General features: G+C 35.0%; 4 protein-coding genes across 7 annotated transcripts; 2 read left to right on the top strand and 2 right to left on the bottom strand.

Annotated features, from left to right (window-relative positions):
- Positions 1 to 210: 210 nt before the first annotated feature.
- On the top strand, positions 211 to 11,133 carry LOC117573804 (protein anoxia up-regulated). 4 transcript variants are annotated; one of them, XM_034257213.2, is made up of 7 exons: positions 212 to 430; positions 4,853 to 4,879; positions 5,408 to 5,893; positions 6,016 to 6,128; positions 6,842 to 6,972; positions 9,748 to 9,949; positions 10,014 to 11,133. In XM_034257213.2, exons 1-7 carry the CDS (start codon positions 356 to 358, stop codon positions 10,840 to 10,842), a joined length of 1,863 nt encoding a protein of 620 aa, XP_034113104.1. In that variant the 5' UTR covers positions 212 to 355; the 3' UTR covers positions 10,843 to 11,133. The 4 variants fall into 4 exon arrangements, with proteins under 4 accessions (XP_034113106.1, XP_034113104.1, XP_034113105.1 ...); XM_034257214.2 differs by lacking the exons at positions 9,748 to 9,949; positions 10,014 to 11,133 and adding exons at positions 7,087 to 7,254; positions 7,641 to 7,748 and having other exon boundaries at positions 213 to 430; XM_034257215.2 differs by lacking the exons at positions 4,853 to 4,879; positions 5,408 to 5,893; positions 6,016 to 6,128; ... (1 more) ...; positions 9,748 to 9,949; positions 10,014 to 11,133 and adding an exon at positions 2,818 to 3,647 and having other exon boundaries at positions 211 to 430.
- On the bottom strand, positions 10,867 to 14,056 carry LOC117573805 (synaptic vesicle glycoprotein 2B). Its single transcript, XM_034257217.2, has 9 exons — positions 13,948 to 14,056; positions 13,728 to 13,889; positions 13,490 to 13,652; positions 12,694 to 12,815; positions 12,203 to 12,620; positions 12,012 to 12,141; positions 11,670 to 11,950; positions 11,476 to 11,603; positions 10,867 to 11,421 (listed from the first exon to the last, which is right to left on the bottom strand). Exons 1-9 carry the CDS (start codon positions 14,018 to 14,020, stop codon positions 11,375 to 11,377), a joined length of 1,524 nt encoding a protein of 507 aa, XP_034113108.1. The 5' UTR covers positions 14,021 to 14,056; the 3' UTR covers positions 10,867 to 11,374.
- Positions 14,057 to 14,613: 557 nt separating this feature from the next.
- Positions 14,614 to 17,015, bottom strand: LOC117573661 (synaptic vesicle glycoprotein 2B). The gene is made up of 9 exons (XM_034256989.2): positions 16,833 to 17,015; positions 16,602 to 16,763; positions 16,354 to 16,516; positions 16,140 to 16,261; positions 15,774 to 16,080; positions 15,608 to 15,715; positions 15,425 to 15,552; positions 14,951 to 15,370; positions 14,614 to 14,891 (listed from the first exon to the last, which is right to left on the bottom strand). Exons 1-9 carry the CDS (start codon positions 16,924 to 16,926, stop codon positions 14,857 to 14,859), a joined length of 1,539 nt encoding a protein of 512 aa, XP_034112880.1. The 5' UTR covers positions 16,927 to 17,015; the 3' UTR covers positions 14,614 to 14,856.
- Positions 17,016 to 18,920: 1,905 nt separating this feature from the next.
- Positions 18,921 to 19,803, top strand: LOC117573662 (uncharacterized). The gene is made up of 2 exons (XM_034256990.2): positions 18,921 to 19,234; positions 19,319 to 19,803. Exons 1-2 carry the CDS (start codon positions 19,079 to 19,081, stop codon positions 19,709 to 19,711), a joined length of 549 nt encoding a protein of 182 aa, XP_034112881.1. The 5' UTR covers positions 18,921 to 19,078; the 3' UTR covers positions 19,712 to 19,803.
- Positions 19,804 to 20,062: the final 259 nt, after the last annotated feature.

Genomic DNA, 20,062 nt, shown 5'->3' with positions numbered 1-20,062 from the left:
GATGTATATACATACATACAATAATACGTACATACATAGACGTATGGACGTGTGTAAAGAAAAATTGCGCGCTCTTTTGTGTGGGGAGAGATTTGTATGTTTGTTATTCCAAAAATAAATGTATTTCTAGTCATAGAAAGAGAATGAGAAAGAGCGAAGGCTATTCAAAAATTTTTTGTGTGTACAAAAAATTATAAGAAAGTGTTCCATGCATTTCTGAATCAGAACAACTCGAACGGGCGTCAAGTGAAGAACTCGACTAGACGATAAATTCGAATCGACTAAAACGAATAGTGATTTTAATTAATTTTACAAATTATTTTCATCGCATATACATAATCATTTAAAATTCAAAATGGTTTACGAAAGTGGATTTACAACCCGTAGAACCTACACCTCCAGACCGGTCACTACATCGTACGCCGTGACGGTAAGTTGAAATATTTTCGCATTCGACTGAGATACATCAAGAATTATCTTGAGTTATGGATAGTACATATACTATATACTAGTAGTGTGGTTCTCGTTCTATAAAAACTGTGAAATTTATCTGTGCAATGTTAAAAATGGAAAAAAATAAGTAAAAAATGAATTTTTTGCGAAATTTATATAACAAGTTCCAAAATGTGTGAAGAGAAGTGCAGCAGATTAATTTGATAGATTTTATAAAAGGAGTTTCATTCAAACCGAATTTAACCATAAAATGCAATGTGCTCACATTTGAAGTACATTTTGAATTTTCGATAAAAATAAATTGCTTAAATCCCACTTGCTGTATTCCGTAATATCATTCTAAAAGAAAGTGCAAACCGTTTTGAAGAAAATTGAAACACGTTTTGAGTACACAAACACACACACACACACATTCATAAGTGTAAGTGAATGTGGATGTAAATGTGAATGTCACGCATATGAATATCGTATCAGCATTAAATTACAGTTAGTCTATAGTATGTATGTTCAGTGTATATGTGATGTACTTATGATGTATACGCACTGGAGATTAAGATCGCATTGTTATTTATTTTTTTTTATTGACATAAATAAATAATATATAAAATCGTGTATACGTATAGCGTTTATTTATATTCTTATGAACACATTTTAATGTACATGTTTGCTTAAATAATGTACAAAGTATGTATATATTATTCTTTTATGAGCGCTAAATGTTTAATGTTGTAGTTGTTTTTCACCAATTTTCCGAGTGTCGAGAGACGTGGCAAACATCCGGCCCACTTACATACATACGTACATCACACATAAATACATAGTGTCTATACATTGTATGTGCTCATGTATGTGTGAGAGCCTAAAAATATGTAATCATGAGATGCTACTAGAAAACAGAACAGTTAGTGCACTCACGACTACTTGTGAGTAGTATTTGCTCATAATTTCAAATAGATACTGCCTTGATTCTGAGATTTGCCTGCTGCACACAGAAAATCTCAAGGTTATGGCTAATTTTTGTTTTTTTATCATTATGAATTCGTGCAATTTTTATGCCTTGTCATAAACTCAGCCGACGGTATTGGCAAAGTCTCGCAAATTCCAAATATAGCCTTCTACACACAAACATACAAATTTACAAAATGTATAGAAATGTCTATGCATTAAAATATTTGTGTTGTATATTTATTTTATAAACAATTTGAGCTGGATTGCCAACGACACTCATAAATATATTTATACTTTTTCAAAAATTTACCTCATTTTGCAGTCTGCTCATAAGAGACAAAACTGAACTCGATTATAAAACACATTTTTTGTTATTCATAATAGGTTGAAAGATTCGAGAATTTCAGTTTTTTTGAAATGTGCAAATTAATGTTTAAATAATTTCGAGCGAATGCTGTCCAATGTTTTCTATTTGTTATTTTTCTTGCGGCCTTATATACATAGTACTTAACATATTTGTCTAGATATATGTATGCATGCTTGTATGTATTGGTGAATGTACACGCACGTGTGTATGTACATATGCATGTGTGTAAGATCTATGGATACTTTATGTATATATGAATGTATAATACATACATACGAGTGTATATGTAATATAAGATGCTCGCGCATTTCGCTTTCGGGCAGATCTAAAAATATCTTTTCGATTTCCAAAACACATTCATATATTAACCACCACGGCAAAAGCGAGCAAATCGAAAGGCGTCGAAATAGCCTTCAGAAATTGGCTATAATAAATGAACAGATACTCGTATGCGTACGTACATAAAACTGACGTACTGTACAGTAGGGCATAAGGGAAGAAGGAGGCAGGGGAAGAGTAGAATTTTAAGAGATCAGATTGTTTAGATTATTAAAAACTAATAAACCACATGTTGTAAATATGTATGTCAAGCATTTTGTATATATCGTATTCACTTATATGATTCTGTTAATACTCATCTCGTCACTAAAACTGCAACTGAATGAATAAATCCATCCATATTACCAATTAATTAATTCCAGCCACACTACACTCTAACTATTTGTGTGTATATATGTTAATGCTCATGCTCACCTATGTGTTTTGTATAAAGGAACTCACTCGTCCTCGTCCCACGTTTTTGTCCTTCAGCCACACAAATAGGGTTCGCTGTATATATGAGCCAAGCATTTGAATTCCAGGCTTATTAACTGCAATCAGTATCAGTATCCAACCTGAGTGCACCTGTAAATACGTTAATCCCGATGACAATAATGGTAATGATAACCCAGTCAACTGCAAGCAATGGCACTGCATCTTCTCTAACATCGTGTACTTGGCTTCTGAAAATTAAACCATCCACATATTATGTGACATTCTGGGCATTGCAGAGAACAAACAGAACACCAATTGACTGGGAGAAAGTTCCATTCGTGCCACGGCCCTCACTCATCTCCGATCCGGTGACTGCCTTCGGAGTGCGTCGAACGGACAATGAGCAGCGCAAGCGATCGATACTCGATCCAATCAATCGGGCAGCAATCAAGCCAAACTATAAGATTGCCTATGAACCCATTGAGCCATATGTGTCAACACGCGACAAGAATCGCACACGTATCCTTAGCTTAGTGCGCCAGCACATCGATACTGTGGAAGCCGGTGGCAATACTGCGGCCCGCACCTCTCGCGACTCCCTCGACAGCCAGCTGCCGCGAATGCACCGTGCTGTCTCCGAGAGTCTGCCGGTCCGACGCGAGACCTATCGCAATGAAAAATCCGGTGCCATGGTCACAAAGTACTATTACTAACCACACATACACCATTTAAATGAGAAGCCGAATCCCGAACTAAATCGAACTAAAAGTGAATCGAACGAATCGATCTATATAGTACCTAATTAGAATACATTCTACACATACTACAATATAGCTGTATACATACATCTATACATCTTACATCGATGCACAAGAGCCGCTCTGATGTTAACCAACTACTCGTAACGATTAATGTACAAGATCAGACATTCAATTCGTCTCTAATTCTTATCTAATACTATCTCTATCATATGTCACCATCTCTTCTGTATATTACAACTTTCTTGGCTCTAATATGTAAATGATGAAGCCATAAAAACATAAATATTCTGAAACGCATTAAACTTTTAAAGATCCGAACATGTTTCAATTTCCTTTTATAAAGCCTAAGGCGTGGTTTGACTTGATTTGACGCACTGGAATTTCACTTTTCTTGTCACATTATCATTATAAAGTTGATCTGCTGATACCGAAATTCAAGCAAATAGGAAAGACCAGAGTTACCTAAATATTTTAGAACATAAAAAAAAAACAAATATTAGCGATAGGAATGCAGAGATTCCAGGGATGGATCATCGAATCAGCGGATCAGTTTTAGACATTTGACTTAGTTGAGCAGTTTTATTTGGAACAGCAAGCTGGTTGGTTTGTCTAATTTTTTTTTAACCTAGTTGCATTATCTATTTGCCATTAAAATTCTCACCTAATGCATAAATCGGAATTTATAGACTCCACGTTTAGACCTGTGCACATCGCAGCCCGGCTCGCATCGCAGCCGCGCCTCCTCGGACTACTCGTACACCTCAAAGTCGAGCGTTGAGAAGAGCAGCTACGATTCAAGCAACCCCTACTCTAGGCCGGAACGCTCTACATATACCTCCACGGTGGAGAAGTCATCGCGTAACGGCCCAGGCGGTTACAATTATAGCACCGAGAGAACCAGCACAACTGGCGCTGGACCCGGTGGTTACAGCTACTCCTCGACCACCTCTGGAAACCTGCCCGGTGGCACCAAATACCGCCACTTCTCATACCACGTCTAAGCCACAAAAATGATCTTGTAGTGATCTTGATCTTGCAACAATGCGATAGCTAACAAATTATCTAACACACCACTAATCACTCCGCTTGAATACTATTCACATTGTTGATTGTAACTTTGAATATACAATATCTAATCATGTACACGTACATATGTGCACGTATGTATGCTCTATTCTATCATCATCGGAACTGTGTATATTATTACTCGAGTTGACTAACATCACTAATGATCCTTTTGATTGTTAAATAGATGTTTATACTTAATAGATCATGAACAATACAAAAATTATGTAATTACTCTCCATATCATTATAATTTTAATATATTTGTGATACAATAAAATGGAATCCCGTTCACTTAAAGTACACATACTCGTCTTGTATATACATATATTATTTTTGCAATTGGTTTAAAAGAACTCCAAATACGATATTCATATGGGTTGAGCAAATACTCTTAGAAACGATACTGTCAATAATTGTTTTTTCTTTAACAATGATGAAACGGAATCCCCGGTATCAAATACCTTACAAAATGATTTTCATTGTGGTACAATATTCTATTTCAGTATCCGTCTGTGCAGAAAGTGACTCGTGTAAGTATATTCACATTCATTTGTTCACCAATTGCTCGTCATCTTTCTTTTCTGTTTTGAAATTTTTCCTATCGACTTTATTATCACACTGCTCATACTTCAATCACTCCATCGCCATCTGGAATCTTAAGTGGTTAGTACATTTGGTCTCTCTTATATAACACATTTAAAAATTGTTCTAAAATAGAACTTGGCTATATAATCACAGAATATTAGTTGGAAATTTAGTTTAAAAGAGTCAAGAATCAAATGTCAATGTTCATTTATTAAAGTGGAAATATTAAGAAGATTAAAATATGGTGTATTTGCCGGGTAAACAAATCATGAAACTGTGACTGTTTTGAATATGTGGCCTTTTTTAAACAAACACTTAAATTTAGGAAAATTGTCAGAAATCATCGCAAAGTTATTCATTCATTAATTCATAAGCTTTCTTCAACTTGCACATTAACAAGGTGTGCGCCTTTCTGAATGCATTGCAAGTACTCGTATTCTACTAACTTGCTGTGATTGACGAATACACAATAGGTATACAAAACGAGCTACCCAATCTACTCGAGTTATTCAATCCCAACAAGACGCTACGTCAGTGGAACACGTGTGATTTCATCGCCTGTTCGGGTTGTCACCTCCCCCACCCGCGTTGTATCGCGTGTGATACACTCTCCATCGCCAGTGCGTGTTGTGCGCACAACAACGCGTGTTGTCTCATCTCCGGAGAGAACGACTTCCTACTCCTATTCAACACCATCGACATACTATAGTCCATCCACCTACTTGCCGTCGTCCTACTACACCTCGTCTTATGTCCCAACTTCGTATACGACATACACACCATCGTATCATTACAATCCAACAACAATTACACGCGTCTATGCACGTTCAGCATCCCCGTTGACTCCGGTGAGGATCACCACATCACCGGTGCGTGTAACACCTTCATATCTGAAGAGACTTCCTCCTGGATATGGCGCACGGGCATTAACTAATTACCTCAATACCGAACCCTTTACCGTAAGTTATCGATGTTGGCCATCGACCACTTTTGTGTTCAAGTGAAATCCTCAAGATGTCACTCAGAAACGATTAACAATAATTAAATTCTCTCATTAAATTGAATTGCAACAATATTATAGACTTTTTCGGAGGAAACAGGTAGAATCCGCAATCGTGCTCAATCCCTGATTCGCGATCTGCACACACCTGTTGTGCGCCGCGCCCGTAGCTGTACACCATTTCCCGTTACTGGGTAAGTTTATGGAGATCTGTATTAAGTCATATTACGTATTAAGAAACAGTGAGATAAGATGGCACATTTTAGGACATCTTAATCAAGATTTAATAAAGAAATATTTGGCAAGACAAGAAATAAGATTAAAAAACTTCATTATTAAAAAAATATCCTAAGCCACCTTTTTATAATGGGTTTAATTTTGTAATCCAATTAATAAATAAAATATGATAAATATACAAATGAAATGCATATATGTATATAAAAAAATAAATTGAATTAGATATGTCGTACTAAAACTCGCTCGGTTAAAATTTCGAAGAGTACAAAACTTCTTGCTTCATGTTTGAAACATAAATTTTTGACTGACCTCCAAGCTCAAGAGAGTGCCTAAACAGTTTTCCAGTTATATTATTGGAATTCTTGCTATTCTTTTGAGGACTTCTGTTGTTGAACGAACTGTTCTGCGGTTTTCTTTGTGTAGTACATATACAATACATATGTATAAATAGTATGAATTCAAATTAAAATTTTTGCTTAAATTGTATTTTAAAATAATTTAACTTTAATGTGCATAATCCAAGTACTTATATTATAGATACATACGTGCAGGTTTTAATTGTTTATTTAGTTAATAGTCTAGGTTGTCAGGTTGCTTTGGGGGAATTTACACCATTATGATTATCATATTGAAATTCAATCTCGAATCCGCAAACTGTTTTTCGTTATAGTTACACCTATGAGCCTACTTCCCAGTTGGCTCTAGATGCCTATGTGGCCAGAGTTACAAATCCAGTGCGTCATGTTGCCAAGGAAGTTCACAATATCTCCCATTACCCAAGACCAGCAGTTAAATATGTTGGTAAGTAGTTCGAATAAAAATGATTATTTGATAATATGCTAACTGTAAGTTGCAACCTGCATTGTTGTTGAAATTGGTATTAAATGCTATTTTTTAAATATTAAACAAACTAAGGTAAAAGTCATCTTGCCTCTGTAAGGATTTGTGGTGATAAGGCTTATAATATTAGAAGCCCAATGTATGATTCGGACAAAGTTCGAACCGATATTAACCTTTTATCCTGGTACCTTAGACACCCCACATGGAAGAATGAGAACCAAAAGAAAGTTCCTCATCAGGAAGGTAAGTATCAATGATAAATGGACGTGCTTGTAAATGCCAGCTGTAAATAGCGATAGAAAAATTCCACTCATGCTCGTTTAACTCAAACTCAACACCAAAAACATAGAATGAGGATTCCGATAGATCGGAGATCCATTTAATACTGTCATCTTGATAAGAGAATAGATGTCTATAAGTTAATCATTTAAATAAAATGTCTGTATTAATTAAACTCATGAGTAATTAAAAATGAAAAAAAAAAACACTTTGACATATAATGTAATAGATATAGGAGCAAACGAAATTTAATCTTTGTCACTAACGCATTTGGTTTGAGCACCCCGAATTAGTTTGTTCTTTGTATTTGACTAACTTAATTCGTTTTATGATTGATTGATTCTTTCCAGTTGAAGCTGTTGAAGTTGAGGCCTAAATGATAACATGCCTGACTTTATAGTATGGACATACAAACTTCATTTTTTATTCGTTCTCAAATAAATTAATAAAAACAAGACTTGTGTTTGCCTGGTAGACAATTAAGCCGATATCCAAATGACAAACAAACGATATCATCACACTCAGTCGCTTTCATTTCTAAACAAACTAATTTGCAAACAAGAACAATTTCTTACCTAACTGATAACTGAAAATCGGAATCATATTAAATACTAATTATAATGTGCATAACACTCTATTTGTGTATTAGTTATACTATATTACGATTACAGTTACATATAACAAAGCCCTTTATTTTTATATATTTTATTTACAATTAATCAAATATTCTCGGGCATTTACAGAATATTTTTTTTAATATTACAATTATGTAATTTATTCAAGTAATTATAAACAATGCCATGTATAATGAAATTATTTCAATGTATGTACATATATAAGCACAAAAGAGAAAATGTGCAACTAATTCAAATACAAAGTGTTTAATTAAGGGGAGAAGGGCATTGAGAATCAGTCCGTTGAATTCATATACAGTCATCATATACATATAGTTTCAGGCATATCAATATATGTAAAAATTTTAATGGGTATTTGTCTGGTGGCCTTCAATAGGTGCAATAAATCATTGAAACATCTCGTGAGTGTTTTAATGACCTTGACCTATATTTTCTGATTTGATTTGCAAATGTAATACTAGATTCATTTAACTACTGCCAAAACTAATTTTAAACGACAAATGACGCAAATGCGAATTTTCCTTTTTTTTTCCCCCGACAACATGATTGATTTATTTTGTACATTTCTTCTCAGGGTATTAATTTTATGGCGAAATGTATATTATTCATCAGAGCTCATCATGAGGTCTATCGAAATGGTTTTCTTTGGCAATAAAAACTATAAATAAAATTTATTTATATCAATTTAATTTAAATGCTAAATTTTTATATGTTTGATATAAACTTTTGATAAACTTTTTAATTCACGCACTTTGTTATAAAACCTATGCAAAAAAAAACTATTATATCAATGTAATTTATATGCAAAATTTTGTTATAATTGATATATTGAAACAAAAAGGTTTTTAATCCACCCTCGGAATCAAATCAATATAAATTATGAACAAATTTATTTATATAAACGGAGTTTTGATTGAAAATGTTGATATGGTTGATATAATAATATAACAAATAATAACAAATAATGATATAATACATAAGACGATAATCTTTTTAATCTACCCTCGAAATAAAGTAATATGTGTTCGGAACGTTGCCAGATAGTAAAATTATAGTCTGAAATGTGTTGATGCCATTCGAAATCAAATGATTTACATAATCTCATCTCAAGGTACAAGTTTGCTGACTACAAATGTATGCAAACAATAATTAAACTTAACATTTTATGATTCACTATTAGACGATAATCAAGTTTCAAGTATTTCCTCAACTGTTTTAACCCTATGCATAAGAAACATTTTATATCGCTTGAGTGTCATCTGAGTCTCTTGTATCTTTTGCATTTTATCTCTTATTTTTGTAATATCAACTTAAAGAGAGAATACGTATAATCGAAATTCAGACAATACTCTAAAATGCATATCGATGTTGTATATAATCTATATGTAAATGGCCTTTTTTCATTTGCCAACTAATTTTACAGCATTAATACTTCGTCCTTTGATTGCGACTAATAATAGCTAGCTTATCATACTAACTTCCATTAATAACAAACAAATACTCTATTATGGGAGCCTTCTTTATCTGCAAGTCTCCGTTCCTGATGCAATGTAGGCCAATACCTCAACCTCTATGATAATGTGGTAAGTACAATAGAATGCGTAAGTGTTCATTCGAATTGAATGTAAATAATATTCATATACTCGAATATCGATACGCATATAACTTATACTACATAGAATATATATAACACTTTTATTTTTCTACAATAGCAAATGTTGATGTATTGCTGTTCATTTACATATCTTCATATGTACATAAATTCTTAAGTGTACATTCAAGAGTAGCATGGTATCATTTTTAACCAGATTTGATATTTTAGATCCCGATTTGGACCCCAACCGCCCATCAAGGAAGTTTTCTGCTCCCAGACCACTTGAGGATGAGATCGATGTGGAAGCCAAGGAAAAGCAGCGTCTGCGCCAAGAACGTCTGTTGACCGTGAACGAGGAAGCCTTGGACGAAGTTGACGTTGAAAAGAAGCGTGCTCAAAGAGCTGATGAAGCCAAACGTCGTGAGGAGAAGTATGCGATTTGATAAATTATTTTATTTGCCATGTAGTTATAGCTCTCATTTACTTTACTAAAGGGCTCTGCTCGAGGAAGCTAAAAGACGCGAAGAAGCCAACAAACAGGCTCAAGCCGCGGCAGCTCGTGCTGCCGAAGAAGAGAGATTAGCCAAGGAGGCTCGTCTTGCAGAAGAGGCACGTGTGGCAGCTGAAGCTCAAGCTGCCGCTGCTGCGAAGGCAGCAGCTGAGGCTGAAACTAAGGCAGCGGCTGAAGCTGAAGCCAAGGCGGCAGCTGATGCCAAGGCGGCTGAAGAAGCTGCTGCACTTAAGGCTGAGCAGGAACGTCTGGCTGAGGAAGCTCGTCTAGCTGAAGAAGCTCGATTGGCTGCAGAAGCAAAGGCTGCGGAAGAGGCCGCAGTCAAGGCTGCTGAAGAAGCTGCTGCCGCTGCTAAGGCTGAGGAGGAACGCCTAGCTGAAGAAGCTCGCGTTGCCGAAGAAGCTCGTCTGGCTGAGGAAGCCAAGGCTGCGGAAGCTGCACTGAAGGCTGAGGAGGAACGTCTGGCCGAGGAAGCTCGCCTGGAGGAAGAGCAACGACAGCGGGAGCAGGAACTGAGCCGCCTGGCGGAGATTGAGAAGCAGGCTGAAGAAGAGCAGGAGGGGGAGATTGCTCGTCAAGCAGCTGAATTGGCTGAGATCGCACGTCAAGAGGCTGAAATCGCTGCCCAGGAACTGCAGTCCATTCAGAAGGAGGGCAGAGACGTCGAGGAGCCTCTCGTTGAGCAGCCAGAAACTCCAGTTGAGGAACAACAGGAACCAGTCATTGAACTTACCTCTAACAATGGAGATTTATCCGTCGAGGTAGATAACACTGCCGGTGAAAGTTATGATGAGGAAGAGGAGGAAGAGTAAACAATGGAATCCTTTTTGCCGAAATTCACTATTTTAAATGAATTCTATATATTAATAATCTATTAATAATTAATGAATTTAATGCTGCTGTCTTATACTATTGTAGGATAAAATTCAATTTTTTAGTTTTCAACCATCTTCAAACGAATCAGCATATACGACCTTAGTTTCTTTATATTCGTTGTTCCTTTTGCATCTTACCATGGCTCTAGTTAACTAATACTTAAACTTTAATATAAATCTAATCTTTATTATATTGGACAAATATATAAATGATTCAGATGCCAAATATAGCGTATTGTTTTAATTTCACCAATAGATACTCTACATGCCATATTTGTATTGTATAGGGTATACAAAGGCGCGGCTTTTTGCAAACACCTCCGCACTGCATTCTAGAAAGCAAACAATTAAGGTCAGCGGTCTTGAATTTGGTCAAAAAACGAGTTGGACATGTATGTATGTATATAGTCTTGGCAACAACTTTATTTATATATGTACTATCTGTATTGTAAATACCTCTGGGTATGATTTATGTTGAATTCTTGATAGGTAACCGATAAACAGTCACGATGCAAACTGAAAACAGGAATGCATTAGAATGGAAAAGAATTTTTGGCATTGAGTTCTTACCTATTAGAATAAATGTTAAGAGTGCAAATGTTGAATTGCAATATGGCTGCAACATAACTCCTATTAGATTAGTTGCAGCAATAATTCCAAAGCGTCCTAAAGTCATGCACAAACTGACAGCTTTTCCTCTAAAATCGTATAGTGAAATTTTAATTTAAAGAAACTTTATAAATATAAATAAAGTATTCAATTACCTTAAGTGCGTGGGCACCAAGTCTACAATTGCTCCCAACATTATGGAAATCGTTAGTCCCAAAAGAATATAGAGACAGAATAAAATAAGAACAGCAGTGGTATTCGACAAAATGTGCAATAAAATTCCACTCAAGATCGAAAGAGTTAGACCGGCCATGAGAACATTCTTGCGCCCCAAGGGATTAAGTAGAGTTCCTTGTATTGAGAACCCAATTAAGAACGCAGCTCCGACTATCATGTTATCAACATAGGTCTTAGTTGATATGGTATCGGAGCACATCTATAATATAAATGATATAAATTATATCGATGAAATTTAACTATTTCACATATCACTTTACCATTGTTGCATTGGGTTTTGGCTGCAAGTACGAATTATCCAATATTTCACAAACTGTCATTGAAGAATTTGACCCAGCGCCGGAAGTTCGATTTACGATTTCAGGAAACCACAACTGCATTCCATTTGAACTGCAAATAAATGGGGTTATGAATACAGTGGAAGACAAAGAGACTTAATTGCAATATACACCTGAAAAACATGCCGAATACAGCCACGATGCATAATATAAAGTTGCAGCCATGTGGCTTGTGAAATAGGGGGCGTGTGGCACGAGCAATGTTTAAAAGGAAGTTACAACCTTTAGCATTAGCCAAAATATTTTCATCCATTTCGACCTCCGGTTTCAAGCTAAACTCATTGCGATTTAAGATGCGTGTAACTGGCCAGCCACGGTTAAATTTACTGATCCAATCGACAGCTTCCATTGCTTCCGTTTCTTTGTTTAATGCAAGCAACAGTTTTGGACTTTCTGGGTAAATGAGTAGAATCAGTCCTCCAATAAGGCCAGGTAATAGATTTGCCAGCATTATTAAACGCCAGGGACGGAAATAAAAATCACCAAGCAGATGGATTGACCAATCCGAAGATAATATTAACCAAGAGACAGCTGCAAGAGAGTATAGAAAGAATTTTAATATTTAAATCAAAATGTAAACATTTCTTTGGAATTTGCGATTTACCTGGAACATAGATTGCAGTTAAACTAACAAACATAGTTGAGTAGTTTATTGTCACAGCACGATGACGAGGTATATTAAATTCACTCAAATATGGGTAAAGTCCACCGGAGACGCCTCCGAGACTAAATATATTAAAAACATTAAAATAAAGAGTTAAAGTTTAATTTATTTAATTGTTCGATTTAAACTGTTGCTTATTTTTTTTTTTTTTTATAATTTAAAAATCCCAGCTAAAAATATGAATAACTAAGTAAACAAACCGCTGTATTAATTAGCAATTAACATATTCGCGACAAGCACAATAAAAGTTTCCATTCAAATTCAATCACAAAATATGCGAGACGAGATCGCCAACGGAAAATTCAACAACATGTTAAATGCACTCGTTGTCTTGTGTTTAAACTATTTAATTTACTATCTACAGATGCTTTCGGTCGCTGGTTTATCGGTTTTTCATAATAATTTTAAAACTTCAGTTTTACAACGACAATAGTATTAAATCACTAAACTGTTTTTTATTCAAAACCAACCACAAAATACGCGAGACGAGATCGCCAAAGGAAACTTCAAGTACATTTTAAATGCGCACTTGCTCGTTGTCTTGTGTTTAAGTCATTTAATTTATTATCTACAGATACTTTCGGTTGCTGGTTGGTCGGTTGTTAAGATGAATTTAACACTTCAGTCTTACAACGACAACATAATTGAACCACTAGACTGTTTTTTTTTCACACATTTTAATTGTTTTAATTCAAGAGAAGGCGACTATTTTGAAAAGCATAAATAAGCTACGCACCTGATACCGGCGATCAAGTTGATAATGTTGAAGAGCCAAACGCTTGTAACAAACATGAGAATGAACTGAAGGCCAATGCATACAAAGATTCCATAGAGTAGAACTGTACGACGACCTATAGCATCGCTGACGTATCCCCATATATATGTCGATAGAAAGATGCCTATAACAATGAGATCGAGACGTATTTTCATGAACAACGTAGAATATATGCAAATTACTGTAGTTGGCAACTTACCCGCCACACATGCCGCCATCATAACCCCCTTCTCGGCCTGCGACGGTTGAAATTCACAGTCGGAGGCCAGCACCACGATCCCCATGGACTGTTGGGCAGCAACTGAGGTGATTGTGAGCAGACCACTCACAATCAGGAGTATCCATTGTGTCTTGCCATAGCCTGCAATCAATCAACATAATATAGAATTCATTGATAACTCATTAACTACAGTATTTACCAATCTTTTCCAATATCTCATCGTATTCTAATGCATCTCTAGCAAAATTGTCATCAGTATTGAGGTGTTGCATCTTGGAGAGAACATATACAACTGATTGTCAAGACCAACTGACACCACATTATAAGCGTTTAATTCTCATTCAAGATTCGAGACACAGGTTTGAGCTACTTTAATGAATCAAGTGCTGACTGAGTAAGCAAAAACTCGTTCTGAGCTGAACATGCTAACGCTTTTTTGATATTAACGAGTACTACTCTAGTTAAGAGGGCTTGACGAAGAGATATGTCAAACAGAAGTTCATTGTTTGTGGCGCTTAACAAAATTTAAATTGTTCTCATTGAAATCCATTCAAATAATCGCTAACAACAAATATATTGCCAATAAATATAAATGGTCGTTTTAAAGTAGCATTTAAATAAGTGATTAAATTTTCCGGTTGAGTAACTTTTCAACAAATTTTACTAGAGTACAAAGGTTATCTTATTACATGTTTGTTTTTAGTAAGTAATAAGTTCTTTTATTGCATTGAAAAATTATGATTTCATAATAAATAGTTCCGCCTACGAAGGTTTTTGCCACAATGAGTATCTCACAGCTGGGCGGATACATTTCACATCGGTTGATATGAATGAAAAATGTATAATTAATTTAACAATAACAGCTTTTATTTACGCTCATCTCTTTCCGCCTCCATTAAAATATGTATATATTACATAGTATATAAATAATGTACAGAAAAGTGCAGTGAATGAAAAACAATAAATTGGGTACTGAAAGGTTTTCACATTTTTTCAATCTTAGCGAAAATAATAAATTGTTTAGCACTTGATGATAATGCTGTTGAATATGCATTGGTTGTAATTTAAATACTACTATAAGTCTTGATTGGAAATATTTGTAGAATGTTTAAATAGGCAACATCAAAGTCAACAAAGCGCAAACTGCAAAAAAAATTAAGTATTAGAAGAAATTAAGTATTAATGTATAACGACTTTCTTACCCAAAACAAATCCAGAAAATACTCCAAAAGTAATAGTGCAATAGGATTCTAATAGAACTCCAATGATATTACTTCCAAAAACACTGCCGGTTCTACCCAGCATTAAGCAGATGCAGACAGCTTTACCTCTTAGGTGGGTGGGAACCAGATCGACGACAGCTCCGCTCAACACCGATATGCAAAGTCCAGGCAGTACAAGGTACAAGCAGAAACAGACTACGATGGCGATCTCATCTGTGATCCAGATCAAAGCTACAGCACAACCAGCTGCAATAGATAGTCCCCCTGTAATGGAGGCCTTTCGACCGATACGATTGATGACAAAGCCCATCACAATGTAGCCAGCGATGAGAGCCGAGCCATAAGTAATTGTGTCTATGTAGCTCTTGATACTGATTTGGTCGTTGCAAATCTGTGAATCTATTGAAAACTTTATAACTACATGTTCATACTTCAATTATTAGTTTAACTTACTTGTTACGTTTAGGTGCGATTGGTCAATAGAGGCATCGATTACCTGACAGACGGTGGTAATATCTTCAACTATGGTCGATCCCAAGCGATTTAATATTTCGGGATACCATAAACCCATGCCAGATGAGCTGTCAATTGAAGAATTATCAGTGAAGTTAAAATTGAAATATTTATCTGACTTACCTGAAGAACAGGCCACACATGACTGTGCAACTGATGCTGAAGTTTAATAAATGCGGTTTCTTCAGCAACGGAGCAGTATCTTGCCACATTTTCTTCAACACGATTGATCTAAATAGATAAAAATTCGTTGATTGACAAAGCGTTGAGATTAGCGTTTGAGACTTACGCTGAATTGGACACACAAATTCCATTTTCTCTTTCAGGAATTACGTCTATCTTCAGTTTTTCTACTTTGAGCTCACGTAACTCCTTGCCTGAGTTCTTCAGAGCAATCCAATTGATGGCAACAAAAGCCTCTTCGGTTTTACCCATAGATATTAGAATTTTGGGACTTTCAGGTAGTTTCAAAAGCAAAAGAGTACCCAAAACACCGGGCATCAAATAAAATACAGTCAACAGGCGCCAAGGGCGAAATGCAAAATTATCCGTGATTTCTAAACGCCAATCCATTGTCATTACAAGCCATGCAACAACTGTGAGTAGTAATAATAATAAATTAGTAATTAAAAAGGAGCAACAGAGTATTGCTTACCAGGAACATAAACCGTTGAAATACCAACAAATAAACTAGCATAGTTGATAACTAAAGGACGATGACGAGACGTGAAGAATTCGCCTAGATAGGCATATGTTGTTGATGACGCACCAGCAATGCTGTAAACATATTTTAAACTCCAGATAAACCACGGTCCCCACATAATAAAAGTTTTGATGAATATTAAAGCTGATAAAAATGGATTACTTACAAGAAGCCAACAAAGAAGCGAAATACGACATAAATCCAGTAGTTGGGAACAAATATTGAGATAAACGAAATGATGTTGCCAGAAAATGTAGTGTATATTAACACAGGTCTTCGCCCAATAGAATCGCTGAGATAACCCCAGAAATATGAAGAACAAAATATTCCTGTAGCAAAGAAAGTAATATGATATAATATTATCACACATTAAATAATACTTCAATTTTTTAAATCGAAATTTAGCTGCCTTACCGATAAAACTAGCTGCACTCATGATAGCCTTATCCATAGAACTTGTTTGGAAATCACACTGCGATACAATCGTAATGTAGGACATACCCATGGTCTCGTTTATGACCATCATTAGCAAAAATCCGGATGCAAATAGTACTATCCATTGTACACGACCAAATCCTTCGGCAAAAATTTATAATTTTAACAGGACTTCAAAACTTTGTGTGAATAGTTTTGTTATTACCGTACCTATTAGCTTAAGTATTTCCTCATACTCATGGCCAGCACTCGCGGATTTATCCGTAGAGTCTGCATGCTTTGACTCAATATCTCGCTGGTACATTTCGTTATGGTATCTAATTACTATTTGCGGAGCCGATTCACTGTCATTACCAAAGCTGCGTCAAAATGCTACTGAAATGGCCTGAAGCTCGTACTATATGAAAATTATAAAATTTGTTAAAGTTTGTAGAAGTTACAAGCGAGGGAGGACGCCCTAGGTGCCAACATTTATCAGTACCCAATAAAGATAAAAAAAAGTCTGGGGATGACATCTGCTTGATTTATCGAGTCATAAGTGATACGTCGCGCTACTCTCAGTCTCATTTTTCAATTCATTAAACACACAATGCGTGATATGAGTATGTCGCCTATGTAAATACTCATGCATACTCTCGTTAGTGTTAGGTACTCTTACTTAGATATAAGCATACAAACATTTGCATATAGTTTAAAGCCAATTCTATCTAAGTTTCTCAGTACTTACCCTTGACTCCCATACATATTCTTCGAATCTTTCACTCAATTATTATCATTCGTCATTAACAAATTTTAATTAAATGAGTCAGAGTAAACACTGGTCGATATTTTTGTGTATCTAATTACCAAAAAGAACGTGTACAGATTATGTACAAACACACAATCAATTCAAATTAAGTGTTCAAAGTTATAAGGTCCGATCTTAAGAATCACAATGTACTTCTTCTTGAAGTTGACTTAATATTTTATTTACTATTCATTCATCTAGACTATAAAAATATAGTCGACTGAAATTTTTAAAATTGCTGGCTTTATTATTCAGTCGAATATGTTACAATCCATTCAAATACAGCTCTCTCTAAAAGGCATGATCTTTCTTAGAGTGTAGCTTTACACCATCATAAATTAAGGTGTGAAAACAGACACCTATGGTTTATAAAGCACATAAATTTTAATTACTCGTAAACAAAGCAGGCTCATTGGGACATATTTTTGTTTACTAAAATCCAACTACTGCTTTGCTACTGTATAAGGTACTTATGATAATGTGAGTACTTATTTTGATCTAAGAGATGATTACTTCACCTAGTTACTGTCCGGATATTGTTTATAAATGCGGGTATCAAGCAGTAAACGGAAATAAAACGTTAATAAAATTATTACAATGTCCGCATCTCCTTTATAAAAAAAGCTTACTCATCGTTGAACGCAGGGAATCTTATAATGATTGGATTACAAGTAGCAGTAATATGTGTTATAATAAATTATGTGTAACATTATTATAATAAATTATTAAGAGTTATATTACTAAATGAAGAAGAAGCAGGCTAGCTATCATCGAGCCATTTGTAAACAAGACTTTTGTGACAAATGTAGCGAACTTCCGTAGAGAAAGTAACAACCCCAGGAGAAATTACTTACTTTAACTAAAAATGGTAAAAAATGAAATGAAATTTCATAATTTATGACTTGCTAGCAATTTTCAACGGTTAGATTGCCTTAATTTATATAGTATTTATTACCATTCATTTCAAAATAATAATAAATACGTACCTGATTGCCGGTCGCACAACTCGATTATCTTGAGTACATCACTAAACTACAGACGTTTGAATGATTTCAACAAAAATAATATAATACAATCTTCTGTCGTTTTTTCTGGGGAGCAAATACAATTGGGGCTATTGAATGCTGCTAATGAATGATAACCTTTTTAATGTAATGAATGAATGATAACCTCTTTAATGTAATCAATCTGCTGAAATTTTGTTATTTTTCACCGATAAATAAGCTTTTTTAATTTGATAATTTCTCTGTATTATTGTGTATATCACAAAATTAAAAAAAAATTTAATTCAAAAATTTGCGCCTTCATTAACAAATTTATTTCAACGTACGGTCACACTTCGTTTTTAAATACCATCACAGTATTTTTGGAAGGTATTCACAATAGCACGTGATGTATAACTGCTACTCTTCACTAATATTGTATATAACATTTTTATAATTTAAAAACATTTTTTGATTAAAAACCAATAGTTGGGAAAACAATAAACAGTTGTAATTTTGCTTATCACCACACAGACAAATTTCTGTATTACTAATATAAGCCGCATACTAACTTTAGAAACTTCCAACAAAAAATAGCTTATTTAAAATATAATTTTCGGTCACTCTATTTGTTGCCAACCAAAACATTGAAAGAAGTTTATAATAACAATAGGAGAATCTTTCTTATGGCGGATTTTCAAGAACAATTACGACAATATCGACAACAGAAGCAGAGAAGAGAAACATTGGACAAATTCAAAATTAAACTACGTAAATTTTGGATGCTTGGTACTGGCGCAGAGACAAGTCAGGGAAGAGACTACACTTCCATCGACGTCAAGGTAAGATACAAGATACGAATTTCACAAAAAAAGTTTGTCGTATCTACAATTGCTAGATAAACTAATAAATATTACTCATTTTAGCCAGAGAGAAAGTTAAGCACCGATACCTTTTCCATCAGCGAAGAGACAGAGGAGTTTGTGGCATCCAGCGAAGATGACGAGCTGGCGTCTCAGGGCAACGTCATTGCTGACGTGCGAAAGGAGAGCAAAGGCTTGAAGTACGCTCTTTGGGGTGTTTACTTTCTCTTCTGGGTTACGTTATATGTGATAGCTATTGAACTTAAATTTGGTCTGGTCTTTTTAATGTTTTCCGCACTGTTTGGAATTTACTTTAATACCCGAACGGGGCCAAAGAAGTCCAATGAAATGAGCGCCTACAGTGTATTCAACAAGAACTGTGAAAGTATAGATGGTACACTTAAGGCAGAGCAATTTGAAAAAGAAATTCGATATGGTTCTGGGAGTGTGAGATGAGTACACTATTTACTTTAAATTTTTTTACCAATTACATCCAAAGTCTGACTGTGAAATTGTTCTTCTCTAATAAAGTTTACTTACCAAAATAATTTACTAAGTACGTTTATAAAATCGATGTTACTCCAATGAGGTGTCATTTTAAACTAATTAGTTCATTTTAATAAAATTGTTCTACCCAAACGTTCTTTAAGTTACACATCGAGTTTTGAACATTAGCAAGGTCGTTTAGTAGATTATATCGAGTCACCATCTGTCCATTAAAATTTGAGGTGAATGTCTCGGACAACCGATTAAATTTAAACTTGAAAAATCTGCAATACTATATTGCATTTATAGAAGTAACTAGTT

This window comes from Drosophila albomicans, chromosome 2R (genome assembly GCF_009650485.2).
Source record: "Drosophila albomicans strain 15112-1751.03 chromosome 2R, ASM965048v2, whole genome shotgun sequence".
Taxonomy (NCBI): domain Eukaryota; kingdom Metazoa; phylum Arthropoda; class Insecta; order Diptera; family Drosophilidae; genus Drosophila; species Drosophila albomicans.
Note: the sequence above shows the minus strand (reverse complement) of the source record. Positions and strands in the feature narration are given on the sequence as shown.